Source organism: Artemia sp. Qi Xiang Cuo, chromosome 3 (genome assembly GCF_049724085.1).
Source record: "Artemia sp. Qi Xiang Cuo chromosome 3, ASM4972408v1, whole genome shotgun sequence".
Classification (NCBI taxonomy): domain Eukaryota; kingdom Metazoa; phylum Arthropoda; class Branchiopoda; order Anostraca; family Artemiidae; genus Artemia; species Artemia sp. Qi Xiang Cuo.
The window spans coordinates 7874013-7900615 of record NC_142796.1 but is presented as its reverse complement, the minus strand read 5'-3'; the positions used below and the strand labels follow the sequence as shown (position 1 = coordinate 7900615).

The 26603-nt window shown below is 33.4% G+C and overlaps 1 protein-coding gene across 1 annotated transcript; it reads left to right on the top strand.

The window, feature by feature from the left end:
- Nucleotides 1-259: 259 nt before the first annotated feature.
- Nucleotides 260-12899, top strand: LOC148953715 (transmembrane protein 222). Its single transcript, XM_089086788.1, has 4 exons — nucleotides 260-357; nucleotides 3724-3834; nucleotides 8332-8542; nucleotides 10909-12899. The coding sequence occupies exons 2-4, from the start codon at nucleotides 3752-3754 to the stop codon at nucleotides 11122-11124; spliced, it is 510 nt and encodes a 169-aa protein (XP_088942914.1). The 5' UTR covers nucleotides 260-357; nucleotides 3724-3751; the 3' UTR covers nucleotides 11125-12899.
- Nucleotides 12900-26603: the final 13704 nt, after the last annotated feature.

Genomic DNA, 26603 nt, shown 5'->3' with positions numbered 1-26603 from the left:
TCTCCCAAAAATCACCTTTGAAGGCCGAATTCATGGTTCTCGTCCTCCAAAAAGGTGGAAGGAAAACTTTGCACCTCACCGCCTCTCAGACCTTCTTCGCCTAGCAGAAGACCGTGAAGCATACAAAAGGCACATCCACGCTATTACGAAGAAAGAGGCCCCAAGACGACCTTCAAGGACGGATGGGACTTAAGTAAGTAAAAATCCATGCTTGACGGTGCGCACCAGTGGCACAAACTGGCAACATTGACATGAAACCGAAAAGTTTAAATAAAGCAGTACATGGTCTAGGAGGCTAATTGCAATTTTTATATTTTGGATTAGATTTTATTTAAACACTGAGGAAAGTTGGTATAGGTAATAAAATGAAGCTGTTTCCTAGTATCCCAGATGTACTATGAGTTTTTATACCTTAGGCTGTAGCTAGCCTTCAAATATGAACTATGTCTGTGAATATGACTGTGTATAGGCTAATCTAAAGCTGCTAACTTAAATTAAAGGCATTTTAATGCTTAGTATGGTATGATTAATTGTAACAAAGACAATGATTTAAGCTGGGCTGTATAGACTAATATTAAACATAGCCTAGGCAATCCTAGGCTGTTTGAAATTAGGTCTAGGCTAGGGTATGTATCATGCATTGATTGTTTTGGGTAGAATTCTAGACAAGCTACTTTGTTATCTTGGACAGGGGTTAGTTTAAGAAAAAGAAATTTTCAGTGACAGATCTAAAGACTAAAGTAGGCCTATGTCCTCGGAAGGTATTTTGGTAAATATCTACCAATTCATATTATTGACTTACACATAAAGGGAGGCAAATTTCTACGAAATCATACTATTGAGTTAGGACTAAAGTGAATACACCATTCAATACCTTTTTTTATGCTGATTACAAATATAATAAGTATTTCTATTGGAAATGAATTTCAGCCCCCCCTACATATACCAATTCAGGGTTAGGTTAGGCTGGGTTAGTTATATAGGGGGGGGGGGCTGAAATTCATTTCCGAAAGAAATGCTTATTATATTCTTTACAATCATAAGGAAAGGCATCAAATGGTGTATTCACTTTATGAGTAAATCAATAATATGATTTGGTAGAAATTTACCAAAAGGCATTGAGTTGTATATTCAATTTATGCATAAGTCAATAATATGATTTGGTAGATATTTACCGGTATTTTTAGGTACCTACCTCCACTCATTCTCCCTCTAGAGGGTACTGACATTTGAAAATCTTTGTGTTATAAAAGGGAATGTTGCAAAATAGATTTGCTTAAATGAAATGCAAGAAAAGCATTTTCAGCTCCACAACTATGCTCAATTTTAATTTATGAAGTTTCAAATATCTGCAAACATATTTCCTAAATTTAGAATAAAAACATTGATATGGCTTAAAATACTACAAATAGCAGGAACTGCAATTTCCAAACTAAAACCAGAGAAAAGGAAACTAAAACCAAACATTCAGGTATAGTGTTGTTTTGTTAGCTTGGCAATACCTTCCAGGAGTATGTTTTTGGACCTGGAGTCATTACTGAAAGTTTCATTTTCCTAACATAACCCATTTCCAAGATAGCAAAAAGTAGCTTGTCTGGGATTTTACCAATTTCATGCTAATTTTTGGTATCTGTTTAGTGGTTCCACTCTTCATAAGAAAGCATGCTATTAAAATAAAAGTAGGCTTAGGCTAGAACCATTTGATTCCTTATTCAGTAAATTTATAATTATCAACATAATTTAGTTAGGACAAAATTAAATTCCACAATTCATGTTTTTCTTGTGGTCTTTCATAATTCAATAATCACATCTGGGAGAAAATACATTTTGAGCCCTTAATAGGGTTTCAAAGGTCAAAACAGTCCATAGTCCATAGTAACCAAAATTTTTAAAACATGTTTCTTAAAAATGTCTAGAAAAATTCTAAAAAATGTTTCTAAAAATGTCTAGAAAAAATTGTTGTTTGTGGCTGATTCAAGAAGCATATTTATTATTCTACATAGTTTTAATAGTAAAATGTTATTTTGAAAACTAATCTGCTAAAAAAAAGAGTTTGAAACTCCTTGAAAATAATTACAAAATTTACCCATCATGTTCACAGAAAATATTAGGCCAAAACTCTTTATCTAGCCAAGTGTGGAAGACTTAGAACACACTTCTGTTGGAAATAGTCTATACTAGGTCTTATCACAATCCATTTTGAGAATATTTTTGTTTTTGTATTAGCTGACTTGTGACCAGTATGTTTTCAGTTATTTTGTGTGCTTATTTTTTGGTATGTTTAAGTTATTATCAGATATGTTTCAGTTATTATGTTTTCAGAGTGTGCTACTTTTCATAGAATTGTATGTGTGTATTGTGTTGTCAACATTGTCATAGACTTTTTATAATTGTTTAGTGCGATAAGCGTGATAAAGCTTACCGTATTTTGGTATTAATAAATAAATAATGTCACAGCAAAACTGATGTCAATTTTGAGGGGTTCTGGCTCTTCTTAAAAATTTCTGCAGATTTGTTTCATTATACTGGTAACTATTAATACTAATGAGAATAATAATTACCCTTTCTGAATCGACTATAAATGGCAATTTTTTTCTCAATAGTCAGTTTTATTTAGAAACACATTTTTAAACTTTTTGTTACTATGGGCTTTTTTCAGTCCTTTAAGGACTCAAACTACACTTTTCCTTAGAGGTGATTATAGCATAATGAAAAGGCATCAAGTGATGTATTCAGTTAAATCCTAGCTAAATTGTGTTGAAAACTGCAAATTTGCCCCTTATTCTATGATCCTATGAGGATTAGCTCAAAATTAGTCCCCCCTGATAAGAGGGAAGACATAAAGGTAACCCTTAGTTCATGCTAATACAAAACAACTAAACAAATCTCACTAATACAAAACAGTTGATAAAGGATACAGGGAAATTGCAGAAGTATTTACACTGCAACAGTTCATTACAGCCATTGAAGCAAAAAACTAGCCTAGTAGTTTAGGCTTGGGAATAGTTTTATGAAGAAAAGGAAAATTGTTTCAAATGCATAAAACAACAGCAAAACACAGATATTTGGCAGATCATACGAAAATGGCTGTTTTTGTGTGAAGATGCAGAAGGGTGGCGAAGGGTAAACAAGCAAGGTTAAAGTTGAGTTGGGACAAAATATTGTCTAGCTTATTTTTTCTCAAAGGCTGCCCTCTACCCCTTCCCCTGCTTCAAGGGGTAGATCTGTGCCTACTCATGTCCATAGTAATTGTTTCCTTTTTCTACAATCCCCCTAAGGTCTGTCCTAAGGGGCTTTTTACTTTTTTCAAATAGTTGTCATATAGCTTTTTGGGGAGTTTCAGCCCCTCCCCTCCTCTTGGAATTGTGTTTTTGTATTTATGCTTATATGATAGGAAAAAATAAATTACCCTTTGTGAACTAAAATTTGTTTGTTTGACATACTCTATTAACAGCAGTTACTCAACTTTTGGCCTATTAATGACACTAACTGTTGTAATATTTTCTATCTAACCTATTGATGTGAAATTTTTTATAGTTAATGCGGTGTGATTATGGGTGACTAATTTGCCAATTACAATGAAAAATTAACCTAGGAAATTTCACTCCTCCCATCTATAGTCCTACTATCATTTGTCTCACTCTTTAATATTCAATATAGGAAGCTTGTCAGGATTTTGAAGTGGAGAAAATGTGTGTTTTATGTTTCATCATTTTTTGTAAGGTAAATTTGGTTGGAATCAAACTTATCAATGGACATGAATGTAAAATCAGTGGAACCAGATAGAAATAGATACCCACACTGCATTGTCTGGACACCAATCCCTGTCCTAACGTAAGTTGTACAACCTTGTTTTCTATGTGTTTCTTTTGGTACTACAAAGACTAGTATCTCTGCTAGAAGTTTTTGTAAAAACTTAAAGAAATATGCACAAATGAGATTTTTCAAAGGGTCATTTTGAATGATTGTAGGCATGGAAATGCCTTTTTTTATTTATGTGCTTTTTATTTTATTTATTGCTTTTTTATTTTAAATATTTTTATGTATAGATTTAATCTTTTATATTATAATGCCTTTTATTCTATTTATTGTTATCTATTCCTAGAGATATGTCTGTCTCTAGTCCTTGCTCAAATTTTTCGTATTTTGTTTGTATAAGCAACTACACATCCTAGTGTTAGAAAAAATAGAAAGAAGAGCTCAAAAGAGTAATGTATAAAAACTGGGAAAAAACTAAAGACAATCATCAAGAAAAGAGAAAATCACAATGTTTGAAAAGGATATATGACTTATTGAAGATATAATCCAAATAAGGGGCTCAGTCATTTTTTCAAAAACACTTTTTTTAAACTCTTTCACATACTGACCAATGTTCTGCTTTGCACAGGTACCTATTTCCCAATTCACTGCTATTGCCCAGGAGTGCAATGTGTGATTGGGGACAAATAATCTGGTGCTTCCTGTGTTTTCCCTCCAGGTTTCTCCAGGCACCCATTTAGATTTGGGTTGATTCTGGCTGAACTTATATAATCACACCATTTGACACCATATTCCAAGCCAAATAACCAGCAACACCAGGAAAACGCAACACCAAATAACCAGCAACACCAGGAAAACGCAACACCAGCAACACAACACCAAATAACCAGCAACACCAGGACTCAAACTCCTGTTCTCAGGGTTTCAATTCAAGTGTGCTAACCACTTGGCTAAGATTGGTTAGTGTTCTGTGATGTTTCACAAACACAGAACATAACAAAGCACAAAGAGATTTTATCTTTATTTAATCCATGTCCAATACAGGAACAGTTATAGTCTTGGGGACTGTGAATGTTGAAGGAATTTATTTTGTTGCTATCATCGTTTTAAAATCTAAATCTCAGTTGTTTTGTATGTGGCATACCAAAGAGATTGAGGTGCATATTTCCTCATCAGGTGGGTCTGTTTTTCAACTTCTGGCTTTTCTGGTAATATGTCCTGCATAGATTTTGCCATGTCCTTCTGCTAGATGGCTAAGTGATCTTAGACTATCACTTACAAAGGTTAAAAATTGTGTGTAAAAGTATTTTTAATAATTCATATTTTTCCTTGATCACACTTACAGATGGTTGAATTGACAAAAATCACGTAGATATGAAAAATAGCTTTCAAATGAGCCATTAAACATCACTCTAAAAAGTACTGGTAGCCCACTAGCCCCAGCTTTTCCACTTGAGACATGGCACCAAAAGTGCGGTTTTTAGTGCCATTTGGAACTTGCTGATGGTGGAATTTATAGGAAGGATGTAGAAAGGGGTGTAATTTGTTATGGAGCAGGGGGGGGGGCCAACTGCCTCCTCAAGACCCAAGTTTCTTCAGTTAATAGATTATGAGCAAGGATTTGAATCAGCAGAAAGCTGAAGGAAAACTTCAAACCTTGCATGGTATTGTAGATAAGTAAGCAATGTCAAAATGAATAGTACTATGTACCAGAACAATATTGCTCAAATTAAAGAAGAAAGTGAGGCTAGTTAGTTGTTTTTTTTTGTAGAACCAAGATTTAAGCAGTCTCTGTTATTGTGAACCAACTAAAATCCCATCAGAAAATGCACAGCACTTTTAGGCTGTGATTAATCTATTGTATTTAATTAGCAATAATTGTAAGTATGTATCTAAAAAAAAATTATTGAAAACTATACTATGTTTTTTCTGAAAATTGCCATGCCACCATCTTCTGGTGTAAAAAAGAAGATCTTGATGGATCACAACTTATGAAAAAATCTCGTTTCCCCCACCCTGACCCTTAATTATTTTCATAAATCGTCTGCTGACTGAAATCAGAAACCCTATGTAGGTTGAAACCCTGACAAATCTTTGCTTCGACAGTATTCTCTTTGTAAGGGTGACTGAACAGCAATCACGTCATTACTATTCTTTAGTGCTCTGACCCAGATTAATAAAATTTGTTTGCAGCAATTGTTTAATTAATCAGCAGCCTTGTTTAATGCTACATAACAGAGCTTGTTAATTGAACCTTAAACGACAAGAATGAGAGAGTGATCAGTCAGAGATTTGACATTTAGATAAATAGTATTCAACTAAACATATGATTTGCACTTACTGAAAACAAAATACATTTTAAAAGCTTTCTCTTTTTTTTGACCCTAATAAATCCAAAATTATTAAGACTTTCAGGAATGAATATCAGTGTATATATATTATACTATCAATCCAAGTTCATTTGTTTTTACAGTAATCTTTGTTATGATGTTGGTCTTTTTCAATATTATGAGAAAGGAAAACACAGCTTGAAAAAAAGATTAGTTTCTGTTAAGTACAAATAATGTTCTGGTTTGTAGAAAGCACTGTCCTACGTTCGTAGGACGTCAGTCCTACTTCTCTTAGTTTCTGCTCCTTTTTAGTTTGACTCGGTTATTTCTTGCAATATCTATTTGTTTTGGGTTTCATTTATCAATTGAAGATGATTTGTGGTAGTTTTACGCTTGAAGAATTATTAAAATTTATTTCTATTCATTTTTGGTTAAATATAGCTCTTCACTTTTGTTTTAAAACTTCTGTTGCTATTTTTTTTTGTAACTTGCAGAAGGGATCTCGTAAGAAAATGTTGAGACCATTTGAGGCATCAGTATTTAATCATACATATTTTTTAGAATCTTTTTAAATAACATCTTTGGAATTAGTTGAAACTAAGTAAAGCTCTGTTGGTATACTAGACCCATCAGGGAAACTCATTTGCATATACTCAAAACCAGAAATGGTAAATCCTACCTCAAAATACCAAAACGCCTACCTCAGTTTAAAAGTAGAAATGCTTTGTTTCTTGTTGTTATTTTGTGCATTTATTTAGTTTTTCTGTCAATATTGAATTTTTTTTCCTCTTATTTGATGTAATCATTTAGTAAAGGGTTAGGAATATTAGTTTTGAAGAATAAAATTGTAAGCATAAAGTCTTAAGTATTAAGGAAAGTGTCAAAGATTTAGATACTAAAAGCCAAAACAGTGACACAATGGAGTCTTGGTATTTTAAGGGCAAACTTTTTTAGTGAAGGTCCTGGGGCGTTATATGTGATCTTTAAGTCCTCTGTGTTTTATTTTAGGAACTACTAAAGTGTTGCCACATTGCATCGTAAAAATAAATAACAAAAAATTATTAGTTAAGTTTGTCGATGCTTTTCGCCCTTAAAAATTCAAACATTAAGAATCGGTTGACTAATAAAAGCCAATTATGGCTTTTAGATACTAAAAGCCAAAACAGTGACACAATGGAGTCTTGGTATTTTAAGGGTAAACTTTTTTAGTGAAGGTCCTGGGGCGTTATATGTGATCTTTAAGTCCTCTGTGTTTTATTTTAGGAACTACTAACGTGTTGCCACATTGCATCGTACAAATAAATAACCGAAAATTATTAGTTAAGTTTGTCGATGCTTTTCGCCCTTAAAAATTCAAACATTAACAATTGGTTGACTACCAATAAAAGCCAATTTTGGCTTTTAGATACTAAAAGCCAAAACAGTGACACAATGGAGTCTTGATATTTTAAGGGCAAACTTTTTTAGTGAAGGCCCTGGGGCGTTATATGTGATCTTTAAGTCCTCTGTGTTTTATTTTAGGAACTACTAAAGTGTTGCCACATTGCATCTTAAAAATAAATAACCGAAAATTATTAGTTAAGTTTGTCGATGCTTTTCGCCCTTAAAAATTCAAACATTAAGAATCGGTTGACTACCAATAAAAGCCAATTTTGGCTTTTAGATACTAAAAGCCAAAACAGTGACGCAATGGAGTCTTGGTATTTTAAGGGCAAACTTTTTTAGTGAAGGCCCTGGGGCGTTATATGTGATCTTCAAGTCCTCTGTGTTTTATTTTAGGAACTACTAAAGTGTTGCCACATTGCATCGTAAAAATAAATAACCGAAAATTATTAGTTAAGTTTGTCGATGCTTTTCGCCCTTAAAAATTCAAACATTAAGAATCGGTTGACTAACAATAAAAGCCAATTTTGGCTTTTAGATACTAAAAGCCAAAACAGTGACGCAATGGAGTCTTGGTATTTTAAGGGCAAACTTTTTTAGTGAAGGCCCTGGGGCGTTATATGTGATCTTTAAGTCCTCTGTGTTTTATTTTAGGAACTACTAAAGTGTTGCCACATTGCATCGTAAAAATAAATAACAAACAATTATTAGTTAAGTTTGTCGATGCTTTTCGCCCTTAAAAATTCAAACATTAAGAATCGGTTGACTACCAATGACAATTACACCTTCTAAGGAAAGCTACACCTTCAATTGCACCTTCATTTATTTGATTTACAGTGTTATCAAATGTTAATTTTAGTTGGCTATTTCCCATTATTGGTCATATGGGGATTGCAACATCGGACGGTGTGATACGTGATTTTGCTGGTCCATATTATGTTAATGAAGAAAGAATGGCTTTTGGTGACCCTGTCAAGTTTTGGCAATTAGATTTGAACAAGATTGAAGGAAAAAATTTGACATATGATTCATCCATATCAGTTTCTGCTGAAGAATATAAGAACCATATGGTAAGATAGGAATATAATATGTAAATTACGTTTTTGTATGGATTTTCTTATTTATCGCTTTTTTGTGAAATGCTTTATTTAAATAAAAATACAGCAAGCACCCAAAAATCCGAGATAGTCCATGGGGTGGAAAAAAATTGATCCGAAGAACAAAAAAAGATTTTCGTAAATTAATTATAACTATGTGGTTACTACAATATGACTGGATTGGTATTATTTTTTTATTTGGTGAATGCCGTGTACCGAATTTCTAATCAAAACATAATGTATATTCATCGTCAGCTAGGAATTACAAGATTGAGATCAATCTCATCAATTATGAGAGGACAAGAAATTATTTTATTGCATGTATATTTTAAACAAAATAAGCAATGGATAAAATAAATTTTACAGTATAAAAAACTATAATGAAAATATAAGTTAATCGAAAAGACATTAGATAACTAATTATAATTTACTAGTGTTTAAATATATGCTTTAATATGTTTAATATGTTAAATATGTGTTAATATGTTAAATATGTGTATTCATTGTCAGAAAGAAATGATAAGATTGAGATTAAGCTCACCAATTATAATAGGTTAATAAAGTATTTTATTACGAATATATTATAAACAAAATAAACATTAAGTGAAATAAATTTTTATGTGTAAACAATAATTATCAAAATGAAAGCTAATTAGAAAGGCATTAGCTAACTAATAGTAACTAAATAATACATACTATACGTTTATGTTATGTTTTAACATGTTAAATATGTTTAAAGTACATACCGTATTAATTACTCTATGTAATATATTTAAACTATTGTTTCTGACATAAAGTAAACCGCAAAACAGCAGTATTAACTAACCATTGAACAAGATTGAAGGGAAAATGAAAAAAAGAAAATTACATATAGCCTAGTTCGTCCATATCTGCTTCTGTTGAAAATATAAGAACTATTTGGTAAGATAGAAATATAATATGTAAATTATGTTTGTGCATAAATCATCTTAGTATCATAATTTTCATTCTAAACAAGAAACGGTGTGGGGAAGCATCAGACAGGTGTTGTGAGAACTCGGTTAAGCTTCTTAATTGTTACTAAACCTGTTTAAATAAGTTAATGATATTACTAATATTATTATGGTTATAGTATGGTATAATAAATACGAAATCATTATGATAAAATTAGGCCGCTTTTAATAAATGCTAAGTTTCTTTCTTTTTATATTTAATTATTCTTTTTAATATAAAAATTAAATTGTTTTATTATCTATTTTATTAATAATAATTCCAATAAAACTGCAAAATATTGTTTGAAACAAATAAAACCTTTCGTTTTACCTAATGGAAAAATTTTCAAGCTACTCAAAGAAGGAGTAAAGCTAGGTTGTCAAGGGAATAGAATTTTGCTTCACCAGCCGTATTTTACATCACCCAATGAAAAGGATCTTTATCTGTGGGCATTTTTTCGGTTCACTTCTATTTCGAATATTAATTTGAAATTATTGTTAATAAAATTGTAAATATTATTAATATAATTTTTATATTGAAATGTATAATTAAATATAAAAAATAGAAACTTTCGTATAGGTGAAGAAGAGGGCTCGGTAATCTCCCAGCTTTTAAGAAACTTGTGAATGAGATTACATTATTAATAGTTTGAATATCTACATTGGAGTCTGGTGGATTGACTTTCCCACCTGAACTTTGACTAAAAATCGGGAACAGTTATTAAATTAAAATATTGATAAAAAGAAAAAAAAATCAAATATATAACAATAAATATGTAAATAATTCCAATAATCAATCAAAATGTAATAATCAAAAGCAAAGAATAAAAATTTAAATCAAATCCATTTGACTCAACCCAAGGGCGGATCCAGGATTTTTTTTCGGGGGGGGGGGGTTACTAATTTTTTACTTTTTCTGGGGGGGGGTTTACTAATTTTTTACTCAGTTTTCGACTAATTTTACTGATTTTTTCCTAGATTTTACTAATTTTCGACTTATTTTCGACTCGGTCAAAAATTTCGGGGGGGGGGGGTTCAAACCGGGTAACCCCCCCCCCCCCCTGGATACGGCCTTGACTCAACCCTTGCCTGGCTCCTTTGTAAAAAATATACGGATCTATAGTGCTAATTTTTAAAAGTAAGTCGGAATATAAAAAAATGGCGGTATTATCCCTTTAAAATTTAGTCTTTGGTGAAGCCTTTAATTTGGAATTATTTTTGTTTATTCAGATGGTTGATGGTTATTCTTGATGGTTAGGGTGGGTATCCAAAACGAAGTATTCTTGGCCAAATTTTCCCAGAAGTTTCTTTTAGTTATTTACCCATATATTATGATTTAAATTTTACTTTTGTTTCTCCTTTTTTCAGCATAATCTTTGCTGTGACAATTGCCACTCATTCGTGGCATTAGCTTTAAACAACATGGGCTACCACGGAAAGAAGAATTGGAACATGGTCTCTATCCTGTTTTATTTCATAGTACATTCTAGATATATTAGTGCAGTTGGTGTTCTTAAGACCTGGATACCTTTTGTATTATTTGTCACTCTAGTAGTCGGCTTGAGCTTGTTAGCTCCTAAGTAAGGTTTTTTTTTTCTTTTTTTTTTTTTAAGTACCTTTAAAGTCAATGAGAAGCAAAAAAAAATTTTGCTTAAATTGGATTGTTCATTCAGAAAAGGGTAGTCAGTCTATTTTCTTTTCAAGGATATCACTGTCCAAAACGCTTTGAAATTAGGTTAGAAAGACTTTATTGACTCTTGAGCTATTTTTGTCGACTTAGGTTATTGATTAACAAGAATTAATCAAAATCGTGGTAAATTAAGGTAAAAAATAGGAAAATGTGGTTACAATTATGGTAAAATTCAATTTTTCCACAATTTACGGGCTCAATCATTCTCATTAACTGCTCGGATATACGATTGGGAATGACAACTTTATAATCTTCCACTCTCCTTACATGCATGATGGCTCTGGGAACAATGGGAACAATGGCTTTAAACACCCCCCTCCCCTTCAGATATTAAAACGGAGTATTAAACTTTCAAACGAAGTATTAAAACAGACATATGCTTTAACAAACATTTCTTTGTCATTTAATCGTATATAGTTAGCCATCAGAACCGTATCCAGGGGGTGGGGAGCTATCCGCTGTAACCCCCCCCCCCCCACAAAAAAAGTCCGACTCGTACAAAGGTAACGAAACTATATGTAAATAAATTTTTTTCGTTTCGTAAAAAATATGGTTAACCCCTGATCAATTACCCTGGATGTGGCCCTTTAAGTCATATTTATATTATGCTTTTATATTACTCCTTCCTTCATGTTGCCTGACGTAGCATATATTAAGTGGGTCTTTCAGCTATCGAGTGAAAAAATCCGAGAGTTAACGGATAAGTTTTTACCGAAGTGCCGTTACATCAGATACCTGATAAAAATTCGCATTTGTAGATGTGGCAAACACCACCCTATTTTGCTGTATATCGTCAGTTACTCCCAATTTCAACCAACAAAGTCAAATAAAGATAGGGCTTTAAACTTTTCAAGTCTTGGATGGGTTGGCAGTACAACCAGCCCGTAATAACTTGCAGAAATTATTGATGTTTGTTTATGTGCTTCAGTATGGAGTTAATTTTGGGATTAGCCCTAATTCTTATGGGATGTTTATAAACGAAAAAATTAATTAAATGCTTCGACGTAAAAAGTTAAAAGTGGACAAGGTCACATTGGCTCCGCTCCAACTTGTTTAAAGTATAATTTGTAATCGTATATTGCTTTTTCCTCAAACAGCGGTGAAAAATTATTTTATTATATCCCTATCCTGTGAATGATTGACTGCAACCTTTACTTACCAAGGCCACGGCATCTTGGGGGGAGGGGAGGGGCTAGGGGGTTTGACCGCCGTCCCCAGAAATGTTTTTCCGACTCATAAAAAGGTAGTAAAAATGAATATAAACAGATTTTTGATGTGTTTTTTATCTTGTAACCTTAGATTAAAAAAAAAACAAGTTGGATACGACCCTGGTCACCGCTATTTAGCCCTCACAATGTGAAATTTTAGTTGCCCTTCCTTGTTGTTGCTGGATTTTTGATTCTGTATATCTGTCCTTGTGCTTTAGCCATATATTACTTTATTGTTTTAGTAATTGGTATGCATTTTATTTTGTATGACAGCTGCCATTTATACCTTTTTTCGGAGTTTATTTTATATAATTAAAATTTGATCAGTATTTGTGATTGAGTTTTTTGGTGTGTTATATTTAGGATTCAATTCTTTTTAAATTCATTTTTTTTTGTCGTTTTGTTTTTAAAATTTTTTCCAGTTTTAAACCGGAAGATCCAAAGATTAAGGATTATGCTGAGCAGAAGTGGCTGTCAAACGATTTTATTAGATGGCTATATAACCCGTCTTTTTGTTAAAAAGTCGTGGGGTTCTATTGGCTGGATGTCAAAAAGGGGCAAAAATTTATTCAATCAAATCCAGCATATGATTTCATTGGCTTATATCAAACAGTTCGTGGAAACGAACTGAAAGTAAGGAGCGACCCGGCTCAATAGTAACTGAAACTCTAAAAAACTGAATTTTGATACTAATAGATATATCAAAAGAATCAGATTCTTATGCTGATTTCAAATATATAAATTTCATCAAGTTTAGTCTTACCTATCAAAAGTTAAGCGCCTGATAAAATTTGCCTTATTTTCGAAAAACGGGGAAAACAGCCCCTAAAAGTCATAGAACTTTAATGAAAATCGCACCATCTGATTCAGCGTATCAGAGAACCCTACTATAGAAGTTTCAAGCTCCTATCTATAAAAATGTAGAATTTTGCATTTTCTGCCAGAAGAAAGATCATGGATAGGTGTTTATTTTTTTTTTTTGTTTGTTTGTTTTTTGTTTTGTTTTTCCCCCAGGGGTGATCGTATCGAACCAGTGGTCCTATAATATCGCGGGAGGACTCATTCAAACGAAAAAAAAAAACACTTTAAAAAAAGAAAAACTTCAGCGAAAAGAGCGAGGTAATGACTAGGGGGTGAACCCAATCATATACGTAGTAATTTCTGTTCGTTTTAAATTTTAATGTTGCTCCTTACTTTCAATTGAAAAAAATGTTGTTTTTTTTTATTATTTAATACCGGAAAAGAAGACAGTGAATAAACCAGTCATATAGATCTTTTCACGATTGAAAACCTTGGATTAAAATAGAAGAAAACAGGAAAATCTGATTAATAAAAGATTTTCGTGTCCCTGTATTATAAAGTGAGAATTTTATGTGTAGCCTGTATAGCCTAGGGCTATTTCTGGCTCCCTTAGGGAGAAGGTAATGGGCACCATTGTCGTGGTTGTGACCATTTCACTTGGAAAAAGGATGCTGATGGGGATTCAGTTGTTACTACTCTTGTTAGCATTTCCTTTTTAGGGGGGATATGGTTTATGATTACCCTCTTTTAAAATATAATAATGCTCGCTGCCGTTGAAATTGTGTTCTTTAGCCTTCTGCCCCTCCTAATGGGACCCGATACAGCCCTAGGCTATATAGAAAACTTCGATTTTTTTCAAATTGTTTTTTTTTTACATTAATGAAAAAAAAAAATTATGCGTAGCCTAAGACTATATCTGGCCCTATCGGAAGAGGGGGGCTAGGATGCAATCGTGTCAACAATTCTTATATTTTGATAGACTATTGAATGCAAGATCTAATAGTATGTTTCCTTTTTTCCTATCTGATATCTACCTCATGATAAACTTTAACCAAACATAGGCTAGTGGTAGCCTACAGTTGGACGAAGGCCTGAAGAAGAAATTAAATCAAAGAAAGAATCACTCGCAAAATCAGATCTATTATTAAGCTGGTTAAATTTAAAGTCACCAAGGACACAAGCTCGTTTTTTAGTAAAATCACCTATACATGACAGTTGATCAAAAAGATTACGAAACAAATATTAGTTGGAAATGGGGGTGATTTATAAAAGCTTTAGATAACCTTCCTGGGTAAATGGTATACTGCATATCCTTCCAGTTTGTGTGCAGACAGTAATTCATTTTGATATCCATGTTACAGTTTGACCATTTAAGTCAAATGGACAGTTATGCAGACCAGCCAGCAGATGAGACATTAAGGATTCCCATTTTCTTTAATTTTATGTAAATTTAGTAGAAAACACTGACAACACTGTTGGTTGCTAGAGATGGCAAAACAGTCTTGCAAAAGTCAAAAGATGTGAGGTAATTACAACGCGAATTGGGTATTGGCTACTGGATCTTCAATTTACTCTGTACTGGTACAGTTACGATTAATACCAGCTTGACTGAAAACAGCAGAACTAGTAAGAGAAAACTTTTCAGAAAAGAAATATCCTTATCGTCCATTATTGAATAACATCGGTAATAGCAAAGTTATTAGATTTAGCAACTGTACCAACATATTTATGGCTAAATAGATGAACTTAAGGATGTCAACATTAATGGTGTACTTAAGTCATTATATTGCCAGTTCCTAACTTATATAGGATGTTCCCATTTTGGGACCCCGTATTTCTTATTCCTACCTTTGATTTTGCACAGGAAAACAGTTCCAGACGTGGTTTTGTTAAGTTTATTCATCCAGTATTGGTGAAAATCCTGCCAATTCTTTTATCTGAGACTAAATCGGAATGTGTAAGTGCAATCCCTGAAAAATTTACATTACACAATGAGAAGAGCTTTGGTTTAATATTTTCTAGGGGTCCGTATGATATGGTTACTGATGCTTTTCTGTTCAAGCTGATCATTCAACCGGGAGAGTTCAAGCTTAATAGGTTTTACTGTGGTTTGCAGATCTTTAATAGTAACATCCAGGCTTGACATAACTGACTCTAAGGCAGAGATGTGAGACCATTATAATTTTCAAAGATTTGTTGACAAGACTTTCGATTTCAATTCTAAGGCATGCGTATGTATCTTGATTGATGAAACCAAGTTGGGCAGAGCCTATTTGTGGCTGAAGGGTCTGTTGTTCTCTGATTTTGTTAAATGCTTCATCCAAACAAGATAAGATCTGGAATGTTACTATTTCACAGACAAGATCGTTAAACATAGCTTTCATATTACCCAGTTCTAAAAACTCAGTTATTAACTTCTTTTTGTCTTTATTGTGTTGGTAAGCATAAAAATCTGTTCTGGAGTAGATCCAGTTCCAAAAATATGGCTAAGTTATCAGACCCGACTTCACGATTAGGGAGCTTTGGGTTGTTCTTCATATTGCTGTCAGTTCGTATCATTGCTAGTGTAGAATAGCGCTATCTGTATAAAACTAAGTTCGATTATCTATAGATAGCGCTAAAACTAAAATAAGGAACTGCTTTAACCAAGAATGCAGCTCCAAAAAGATGGCCTTCTCTGGTAACTTAAAATTTTAATAAGTACATAATCAGGAAGGTTAATTTTTTTTTTTAACATAATTTTATGTTTTGTAGCAGAAACAAATTCGAAACAGAAGTGATCCAAATAGTTGCTCTCACAGAGATTCTTTTCATTCGGCGGTGGGAAATTCGGTTGCTAGAGCGAAATTCTACTCCTGTGACAATCTAACTTTACTCCATCTATCGGTAGCTTGAAAATTTTACCTTTACGTAAACAGAAAAGTTTTATTTGTTTTAAACAAACATCTTTATTTCATAGAAAGAAAAATTCACTTCGAATTTGGAACAGGGGCGAACCGAATATTTGCCCGCATAGAGATTCTTTTGATTGGACGGTGTAACATCCGGCTGCTGAAGCGAAATTCTACTCCATAGACAATATAGATTTACTCCATCTCTATTTTTCACAATTTTACGATCACGTAAGCAGAAAGGGTTTATTTGTTTTAATCAAAATTTTCAGTTCTTAGAAAGAGAATCGCTTCGAATTTGAGGTAGGAGCGAACGGAATATTTATCCGCCCAAGGAGATATTTGTATTGTGTGATGTGAAATCTGGTTTCTGAAGTGATTTTACCTTATGTAAACAGACAAGTTTTATTTGTTTTAAACAAACATTTTTATTTCATAGAAAGAAAAATTTAGTTCGAATCAAACAGTTCGTGGTAACGAACTGTGAGTAAGGAGCGACCCGGCTCAATAGTAAGTGAAACTCTAAAAAAAGGAATTGATACCAATAGATACATCAAAAGAAGTACATGTTAATGCTGATTTTAAATATATAAGTTTCGTCAAGTTTAGTTTTACCCATCAAAAGTTATGCGCCTTAGAAAATTTGCCTTATTTTCGAAAAAAGGGGGAAACACCCCCTAAAATTCAAAGAACTAATGAAAATCACACCACCAGATTCAGCATATCAGAGAACTCTACTATAGAAGTTTCAAGCTCCAAATCCACAAAAATGTGGAATTTTGAATTTTTTGCCAGAAGAAAGATCACGGATGCGTGTTAATTTGTTTTTTTTGTTCTTTTTTTTTCCAGGAGTGATCGTCTCCATGGGGGAAGGGACATTGCTATGAAGGGGGGCACCAGATTTCTAAGCATTATTTAAAAAAACGATCAGAAATTAAATAAAAAAAATTCAACTGAAAGTAAGGAGCAACATCAAAACTTAAAAAAAACAGAAATTTTTATGTATATGATTGGGTTCACCCCCCCCCCCCCGGTCATTACCTCGCTCTTTACGCTAAAGTTTTTTTTGTACTTTCATTAGAGCTATTTATTCTATTTAATTTATTCAAAGATTTTTAAGTACTTTCACAATAACTATTTATTCTAATTTACGGCCTTTGGGATTAAGGGTCATTCTTACAGAATTGGAAATAATTCGAAATGTAGCATAAACAGCGAGGTATTGTCTAGGGGGTGTACTGCCTAATTTACGTTATAGAAATATACAAATGTAGAAGTTCGTTACGTAAATTAATTCGTAAGTTACGTCAGAACGAAATTTCGAGAAAGTCATTTAGCCAAAAAAAGTAAAATTAACATGCAAATTTCGTTTTTATTATTCATGTAAGGTGAGCCAATATCAAAGCTGCATTAATTAAAAAACGTTCAGAAATTAAAAAAAAAGTTTTTTTTAACTGAAAGTAAGGAGTGATATTAAAACTTAAAACGAACAGAAATTATTACGTATATGAAAGGGGCTGTCCCCTCCTCAACGCCTCGCTCTTTACGCTAAAGTTTGACTCTGTCTCACCACTTTATTTGTTAAAAAAATAAAAAACGTTAGCGTAAAGAGCGAGGCGTTGAGGAGGGGAGAGCCCCTTACATATACGCAATAATTTCTGTTTGTTTTAAGTTTTACTGTCGCTCCTTACTTTCAGTTAAAAAAAAAAAAAACTTGTTTTTTATATAATCTGGAACAGGGGCGAAGTGAATATTTGCCAGAAGAAAGAGATTCTTTTTATTGGACGGTGTAAAATCCGGCTACTGAAGCGAAATTCTACTCCCTGGACAGTCTAGCTTCACTCCATCTCTGGGCAGCTTGACAATTTTACGACCACGTAAGCAGAAAGGATTTATTTATTTTAAACAAAATTTTGCAGTTCATAGAAAAAGAATCACTTCGAATTTGAGACAGGAGCGAACCGAATATTTGCCCGCAGAAACAGATTCTTTTGATTGGACGGTGTAAAGTCCGGCTACTAAAGCGAGATTCTACTCCCTAGATAGTCTAGCTTTACTCCATCTCCGGGCAGCTTGACAATTTTACGATCACGTAAGCAGAAAGGATTTATTTGTTTCAAACAGAATTTTGCAGTTCATAGAAAAAGAATCACTTCGGATTTGAGACAGGAGCGAACCGAATATTTGCCCGCCCAAAGAGATTTTTTTATTGGGTGATGTGAAATCTGGTTTCTGAAGTGAACTTCCACTCCTCTGACAACCTATCTTTACTCTTTTTCGGGTCAGCTTGATATTTTTGCCATTCCGTAAACATTAAGGTCTTATTTAATTTAGAAAAAGTTTCGTAGTTCATAGAAAAAAATATTCACGTCACAACAGGCGTAAACCAAATATTCGTAACTGCAGCTGTGACTGCTTGCGTCTGCAACTAATTGCGACTCTAACTACTTGTGACTATGAATACTAAAGACTGTAAGACTGTGACTACTTGTAATTTTGACGAAGGCAACTTGCGATTTAGCATACTTGCGACTACGACTATTTACGGCTGTGAGTACTTGTGACTGCAACAATTTGTGACTACGAAAACTTATGGCAGTGGCTGCAACTACTACGAATGCAACTCGACTGCTACTGGGGCTACTTGTGACAGTGACTATTTATAACTGCGACTACTTGTGGCCGTGAGTGCCATAACTTACAACTTCCAACTGTGACTACTTTCACTAGTACTGCTACTAATACTATGATTGTGACTGTGACTGCAGATTCTACTTTTTACAATAAAAACTATTGAACTAAATTTGAATAATTTAACTGCATCCTTCTATTAAAAAGGGCACAGCTCATCCAGGTTGTCAATTCAATTTCAATTCAATGGGTTTAGTTACAAAGACAAAAAGTAAATAGCAAATAATACAAAATATTCTGTCCATTTCTGGACGCCGAGAACAACAATCAATATCATTTCAACATAATACGCAGAGTCGTCACTGCTCTTACTCCCAGACATAACATGACCTCTCATTAATAAAAAAAATAAATAACCATTACCTTCCTACTCCTTTCCCCAGAGGAAGCCAACCCATCATAAATAAAAAAAAAATCATAATTCAGTAATTTATATTTTATTCTTAAACTTTTTATTTATCACACTTTACATTATTTATCACACTCTACTTTAACTTTTCTTTTGTAATGCCAATTAAAGGCTTAAAAGGCGTCAAAAGGCTTATCTGTAATATCTTACGAATGGCTAAGGCTATTAAATTGAAAATTTCAGGGAATGTTGAGGGGGATGTGGCACTAAATCAAAAGTTTCTTGGTCCATACAAGTTGTCCAAAGAACATGCCTGTATTCAGGGGCGAATCTCCAGCATTTTCTTTGGGGGGGGGGGGAAATGTGGTCCATATTAGGATATTCAAAGGGCATGAGATGTATAACATTTTTCTCTCTACATTATTGGGGGGGGGCAACTGCCTCTCTTGCCACCCCCAAACGACGCCCCTGTCTGTATTGATCTAAGAAACGTCTAAGAGAATTAAGTTTAAACTTTCAAGGAATGCTAAGGGTATTTGATGTTAAAACAGAATCAAAATATTAATGCAATATCTCAGGAATAGTTATGGATATTAAGTTGAAACTCTCCGAGAATGTTGAGGAAGACGTTTAATTTAATCAAAATACAACTATGCGCATCCCAGTTGGCAGAAAAGTGTATCTGCAGTATCTTAGGATCGGCTTATGGTTTTTAGTTGAAACTTTAAGGGATGTTTTGGGGGATATACAACTAAATCAAAAGACACTATTTGCATCCTGGTATGCAATATTCATATGTAATATTTTGAAAATTCTCCCAGGAGGATTCTTTCGAGTATTGCTAATTACTATTAAACCAAAATATTAATTCAAGAATAGTTCCAAACCTTGATTTCAAATTGATAGAAATTTATAAGAAAATTATATTGAATTCAATCAAAGCCAACGTTCAGATCACCTTGTGCAACTTAAGAATCAAACAGTTCGTGGTAACGAACTGTAAGTAAGTAGCGACCCGGCTCAATAGTAACCGAAACTCTAAAAAACGGAATTTTGATACTAATAGATACATCAAAAGAATCAGATTTTAATGCTGATGTAAAATATATAAGTTTCATCAAGTTTAGTTTTATCTATCAAAAGCTACGCGCCTGAGAAAATTTGCATGATTTTCAAAAAAAGGGGGAAATAGCCCTTAAAAGTTATAGAACCTTAATGAAAATCACACCATCAGATTCAGCATATCAGAGAACTCTTAAGTAGAGGTTTCAAGCTCCTATCTGCAAAAATGTGGAATTTTGTATTTTTTGCCGTAAGAAAGATCACGGATGCGTGTTTATTTTTTTTTTTTTTTCCCAGGGGTGATTATATCGACCCACTGGTCTAGAATAGCGTGGAATGGCTCATTCGATAGGAAATTAAAAGTTCTAGTTCCCTTTTCAAGTGACCAAGAAAATGGAGGGCAACTAGGCCCCCTCCCACGCTCATTTTTTCCCAAAGTCACCTGATCAAATTTTTTAGATAGCCATTTTGTTCAGCATGGTCGAAAATATCAATGCCTCGCTCTTTACGCTAAAGTTTTTTATTGTTTAAAAAATAAAGCTTTGAGACAGAGTCAAACTTTAGCGTAAAGAGCGAGCCGTTGAGGAGGGGACAGCCCCTTTCATATACGGAATATTTTCTGTTCGTTCTAAGTGTTAATGTTGCTCCTTACTTTCAGTTAAAAAAACTTGTTTTTTTTATTTAATTTAAATTGGAATCGGATATTTTAATTCTTAAGCCGAAGTCGTGAAAAACTTGAGAAATATCCATTAGATTAACCAATAACAAATCTTTGACAATCAAAACCCAATAGAAATTAATTTTTTTAAAACTTCCTAGAAAAAAGGTGTTCTAAAGAAAATTAAAGAGCCCTATAATAATTCAAACTCAAAACAACCAGAAATTACTATTAAAGAAGAAATAAAACCAAAAATTAACAGAAATTAAAATATGCGAGCATATCAAACATAATGATATCATATACTGACACAGATAAATGAATCTATCTCAAACGAGTAACAATTTTTTTTGGGTAAATAGTTGTTTTGGTAAATAGTTGTTTGGTAAATATAGTTTGGTAAATAGTTAATTTTTTTTTTAATCCCACCTCCTTTCGGTGACATAATAATCTTTTTCACATAATTTCAAAACTTTAATGTAACCTACACTAATTTAAAAACGACATTTATTTTTAAAATTGTTATCCAAACAATATCGAAAAAAAAACACACTCTGCTACTATAAATAATTAACATGACCAAAATTTTAATAAGGATTTTTAGCCTTTTTTTATCATTTTCTGTATTTTTATCCTACATTTTCATTTTTTTTCCTTTCCTTTTTCCAATTTTCACCTTTTACCCCTTTCTCCTATTAAAAAATAAATTCAACAAAATTACAAACTTCAACCAAGTACAAACACCAAAAAACTTCTCTTACTGTATTTTCTCCTCCTTTATATCTCTGAAATTTAAAAAACTAAATTAATGCAATATAACATTTTCATCATCTCCCTTTTTCAAAAAAGACTCCCTTTTTCAAAAAAGAAAAAAAAAATTAATTACCCTTTTTACCAAATAAAAGTGAATTAAGGCAATCAAATACAACAGGTTACTCTCCGGGTTATACAACAACACAAATAAAAACAAAATACAACGCACGTCCCGCTTGTAGGATGCTCCCCCTCCTTAGGAGATTCCTTTGGCGGTGGCTTCGACTACAATCCTAACCCCTATATTACCCCTTCAAGCTTCCATAAAAAAAAATGATAACAATAAAAAATAAAATGAAAATAAAATAAATACAATTTGAAACATTCTTCCCTTACAAAAACCTCAACAAACAATAAAACATATACTTAAACAACACAATACTTATTTAGCAAGAAGGGTTCAAAAATTCTAACAAATTACCCATAAACTTTAAAATTCCAAATAAAATTCATACTTTACTTGATTGCCTTACAAAAAAAAACTATTTACCAAACACTCTATCCACTCCTCGTCAAATCTTTCTTTCCATTTTCTATTCTTACTCAAAAGCTCTACTTTCCCCCTAATTACTCCTTTAAATCTTTCTAACTCAACTCTTTTTTTGTTTTTGCTCATCTTCCAAATATGGGTACATGCCCATATCACTATTAATAACATTCTTTTATGCCTCTTTTCATCACCTTTTCTTTCAAAATCCAACTTCAAATTTTTTTTTACCATTTAAACTCACCATCTCTATATTCTTACCCCTAAAAATACCAAAAATAAAACTAAAAACTTCTTTGTTAAAAATACATTCTATAAATTCGTGCTGTAAACCATCAACCACCATTTCATGGCACCGGTTGCACTCCCTTATTTCGCCCTTCTTGAAACGGCTTATTCTATCCCGGTAAGGTATTATGGTGTGTATCAGCATAAACATAGCCTCTCTTTCTCTAGTGTCACGCGGTACTTCATTTAGATTTTTGAAAGCCGCATCAAAATACACGAAAGGTTCTTTTTCTTTAACATGGTATGAAAAATCGTCCTCTCGATTCCATATGTAATCATCTATGACCTTTTTTCTTTCTATTTGACTCAATCCGTCCTAAAACACTCCTTTTGATCTCAATTCTTTTTATGTTTCCGCTGTTTACTTTAACTGATCTGGGACCTCTTCCACTAGCGTCAAAACTTGTTCCTCAACTACTTCGTTCAAGACCGGTAGTAGCCAATCTCTCTCCAAACATCCAATTTCTTTGTCCCTTTGGAGCATCTCAATAGCATTCCTCCAAAAAAGTTATCGGCATACATTCCTATAATTTACCACTCCTATTCCTCCTTTTACTCTGGGTACTAAGAGCATTTTCATGCTCGACTTTTCAATTTTTCCTCTCCAAACAAACCTCCAAATATTTTTTCTATTCTCTTAGCACTCCCTTCATCTAGCTCCAAAGCTGGTGCGAAATAGAACAGTAGTGGTAGACAATATGTGTTTACATAGGCCGCTCTGAAAAACAAACAACACTCTTCAATATCATTTGCCGTCGCCAGCATCCCTTCAATTTTCTGTATTTTTTCTTCCCATAATTTACCCAACTTCATCTCGGGGGTCCATGTCACTCCAAGCATTTTCGCCTTTTCTAGTTTCGCTATCCAAACTTCCTGCATCATTTCTACCGTATTTTCTGAGTCCAGTACTGGTAAAAGATTGCTTTTTCCATTGTGTATTTTTACCCTAAAATTCCTCTCATACCAATCAAGTCCTTGTAGAACTGCCTTTACATCTTTGACACTTGATAGGGTAAAAGTTGCATCATCTATAAACCCCAGGGCCTTTAAGCATATCTCCTTACGGAGAGGTAAACCGATTATACGGTCTTCTACCTGCTAGAACAAGGGATGTTCAATGTATATTTCAAAGAGGTAAGGCGAAGTCGGGTCACCCTGTCTCAACGATATCTCTCTGCCGGGAGAATTATGCTTAATTGGGTTCAGATGCCACCACTTGTACCGGGGGAATTTTGTGTGGTTGGCCCTCTACCCCTTATGACCGTGTCACTTGTGCCATTAAGGATTTAAGCTGTATTATTAGTGATTGCGCCAACTCCGCCGTTATAGAATTGCACTTCTTCTGCCACTTAGTTTTTACCTTGAACAGCTGAGTTGATCTAAACTTGTGCCACTAAAGAGTGCACCACTCGGAAGACTGGGACATGACAGAGTCTAATGACGGGTTAGAAAGATGACAGCGCCACTCCCTATGGGAAAAATAAAATAGACTAAATAATGAATTTGAATTTTCTTGCGAGGTGATAAATTAGGCTGGGGAACCGTTAATCCAGGAGCGCAATCATACTTCGTAGGGTTATCAAATTTCCTTAGAACGTTTCAAATGGTGACAATTGAACTAGTTATCTACTATGCGGTGAGATACAGGCATATAATAAGAACAAACACAAATAGAGAAGGAATGGATTTATTGACAATTACATTTCAGGCATGCAACAATGTATATATATGAGCAAGGCTTCACTTCAATTGACGACAACAGAGGCAAAGCTAATCATAATAATAATAATAATCCTGCGAAAAACACTTTTCATCACTATATATTCCCAGTGCTGATTCTGCGCCCTAAGAACTATTTCACGATTGGCCCAACTCCTGTGGAGGGCCCGCTACTTTTTCATTATGTTTACAAACTAAACTCATTATGCTAACTTACTGCCCTATAATTTATTTTCAATTTTCTGATGATTAGACATTCATATTCCTATGATAACTTAAAACTTCCTGTGAACTTTGTATCTCGTGATTTTTTATTGCCAAGTATTTTTGCGAAATTCAAAACCGTTTTTCTTGATTAGTGCCGTAATTCCACCAGTAGCTTTTCCACACTTTATATCTGTAAAACAAAACGTCTGGAATGCTGCGAGGCATTTAAATCGGAATTATCCTTAGAAGGAAAGAATTTTATTTTGTTATATTTTAAATATATCACATACAACTTACGATGTATATTACCCTCCCTAATATTTAATGACGTCTCTTAAATCGGTATTTCTTGCTCTTGGGTTTTTTAAAAATTTGCAATTTATTTACGATTTGTCCTACATATTTTTAATTGAAATTGTATTATTTATACTTTTATATAAGCTTAGTCAGAAGTGCTAGAAAAATTTCTGTATTGCTTTTCTTATTTTATTATATATCCCTTTCTAAGGTTCCTCCACCGGACTAAGATTATCTATGGTTACAGACTAGTGACTATGCTAAAGATTTTTTTTTCTACCTCTACCACTCATAGCTTCTAATACTTCTACCTTTTAAATTAAATCATAGAAAAGATCTCATGGGGTTGAAGATATTTAACTCGTATATTAGTGTATTTGTAGTGTAGTAATAATTACGTTGATTGAAATGTGCAAGTCGTCATCTAATGGTAATAATGGGATTATTATTGTTTTAACCTATAGTTAATTAATGGAGTAATACTGCAATACTACACAAAATTCTATCTAAGCAATTAGCAATGTATATATAAAAATGATTTAAAATATAAATACTATGTCACCACTTTCACTGGTAAATTTCAAAATACTTTCACTGGGTCTGTTCGTTATGTAATATTAAAGATACGATATCGAAATTGTTAATTGGTCAAAACTGTTAAAATGTAACATATGCAAATTCACACCTACTTCACCACCTTACGTGTCTCTTAGCATACTCACTCCTTCTGTTGTAAATTGTGGTCCTTCACTCTTTTCGTCTTGGCAAAAATTTTAAAAACACTTACAATATAGTTTCTTCACAGAATAATTCGAACATGGTTGGGTTCATCTTAGACGAATTGCTTTCTCTAATTATCAAACGGGAAATGATACTTCCAACTACAGGTGTGTGGAATTTTGCTATCAGTGGCCATTCTCACGTGCTGTTTTTGGATAGTTCATAAGGTGCTTTATCGTTAAAATGTTGAACACTGGGATCACGTTGGTAATAGATGGGTTGACCTTCTTCATTGCATTTAATTTTTGGAATATTATTAAGCACATAGAGAATGTATTTCTCGTATAAATTGTTCGTTCGTGCACTTAGAGATTATAGTTCTCTTCTAAAATTGTTCGTGCATGGCTTGTATCTATTAGCTTTTGCGGTGATTCTTTGGTTAATCACAGGGGAATTGATGTTTGGATTTAGAATGGGTCGACATCAAACTTTAGTGACTCCTTGAACCTCTCGTCTTTAACTTGTGGGAGGAGTATATTGTCACTGAGGGGTTAGTCACTGGGGTTAATTTTAGTTTCTGTAATTCAGTGGTTGGTATACAGGTCCATTTTTCAGAAATTGTCTCGTAACATTTATGGGATAACAGAGATAGGAACTTTTCGCATCTGATAGAGGTGATAGAATGGATTCCGAGAAATGGTCGAAAGGGATTCAACGCGTGAATTTGCGACAAGTAAATAAATTGGGTTCATCAAATATCATAACTATGCAGTTATATGGTATATCAGTCCACAGGGTTTATCAAGGGTAATATTTATGTACTTGTATCTTGTACTGGTCGATGGGGTTCTCAGCATTGATGTGTTTATATAGTTCGATAATGCACTGGATACTGAGATTTATTAGATAGTAATACCTGATACATAATATGGTTTGTGACCGAGGAACAACGATCAAAAAGGTAACCGTAATTTTTGTCCTAGCTTCATTGCCTGTAATTTATGGTGAGTACTCTTCGTTGATTGAGGGATGATGAAAATAGATGCTACTAGGTTGCATCTGCACTGGACTACGTATTGTAATGAATGATTCCGATAGGTCATTCCAGTTCCTGTAATAAAAATAACGAGGCAGAATCACACGTTCTTTAAAACGAGTAGTCATAATACATAATAGGTAATA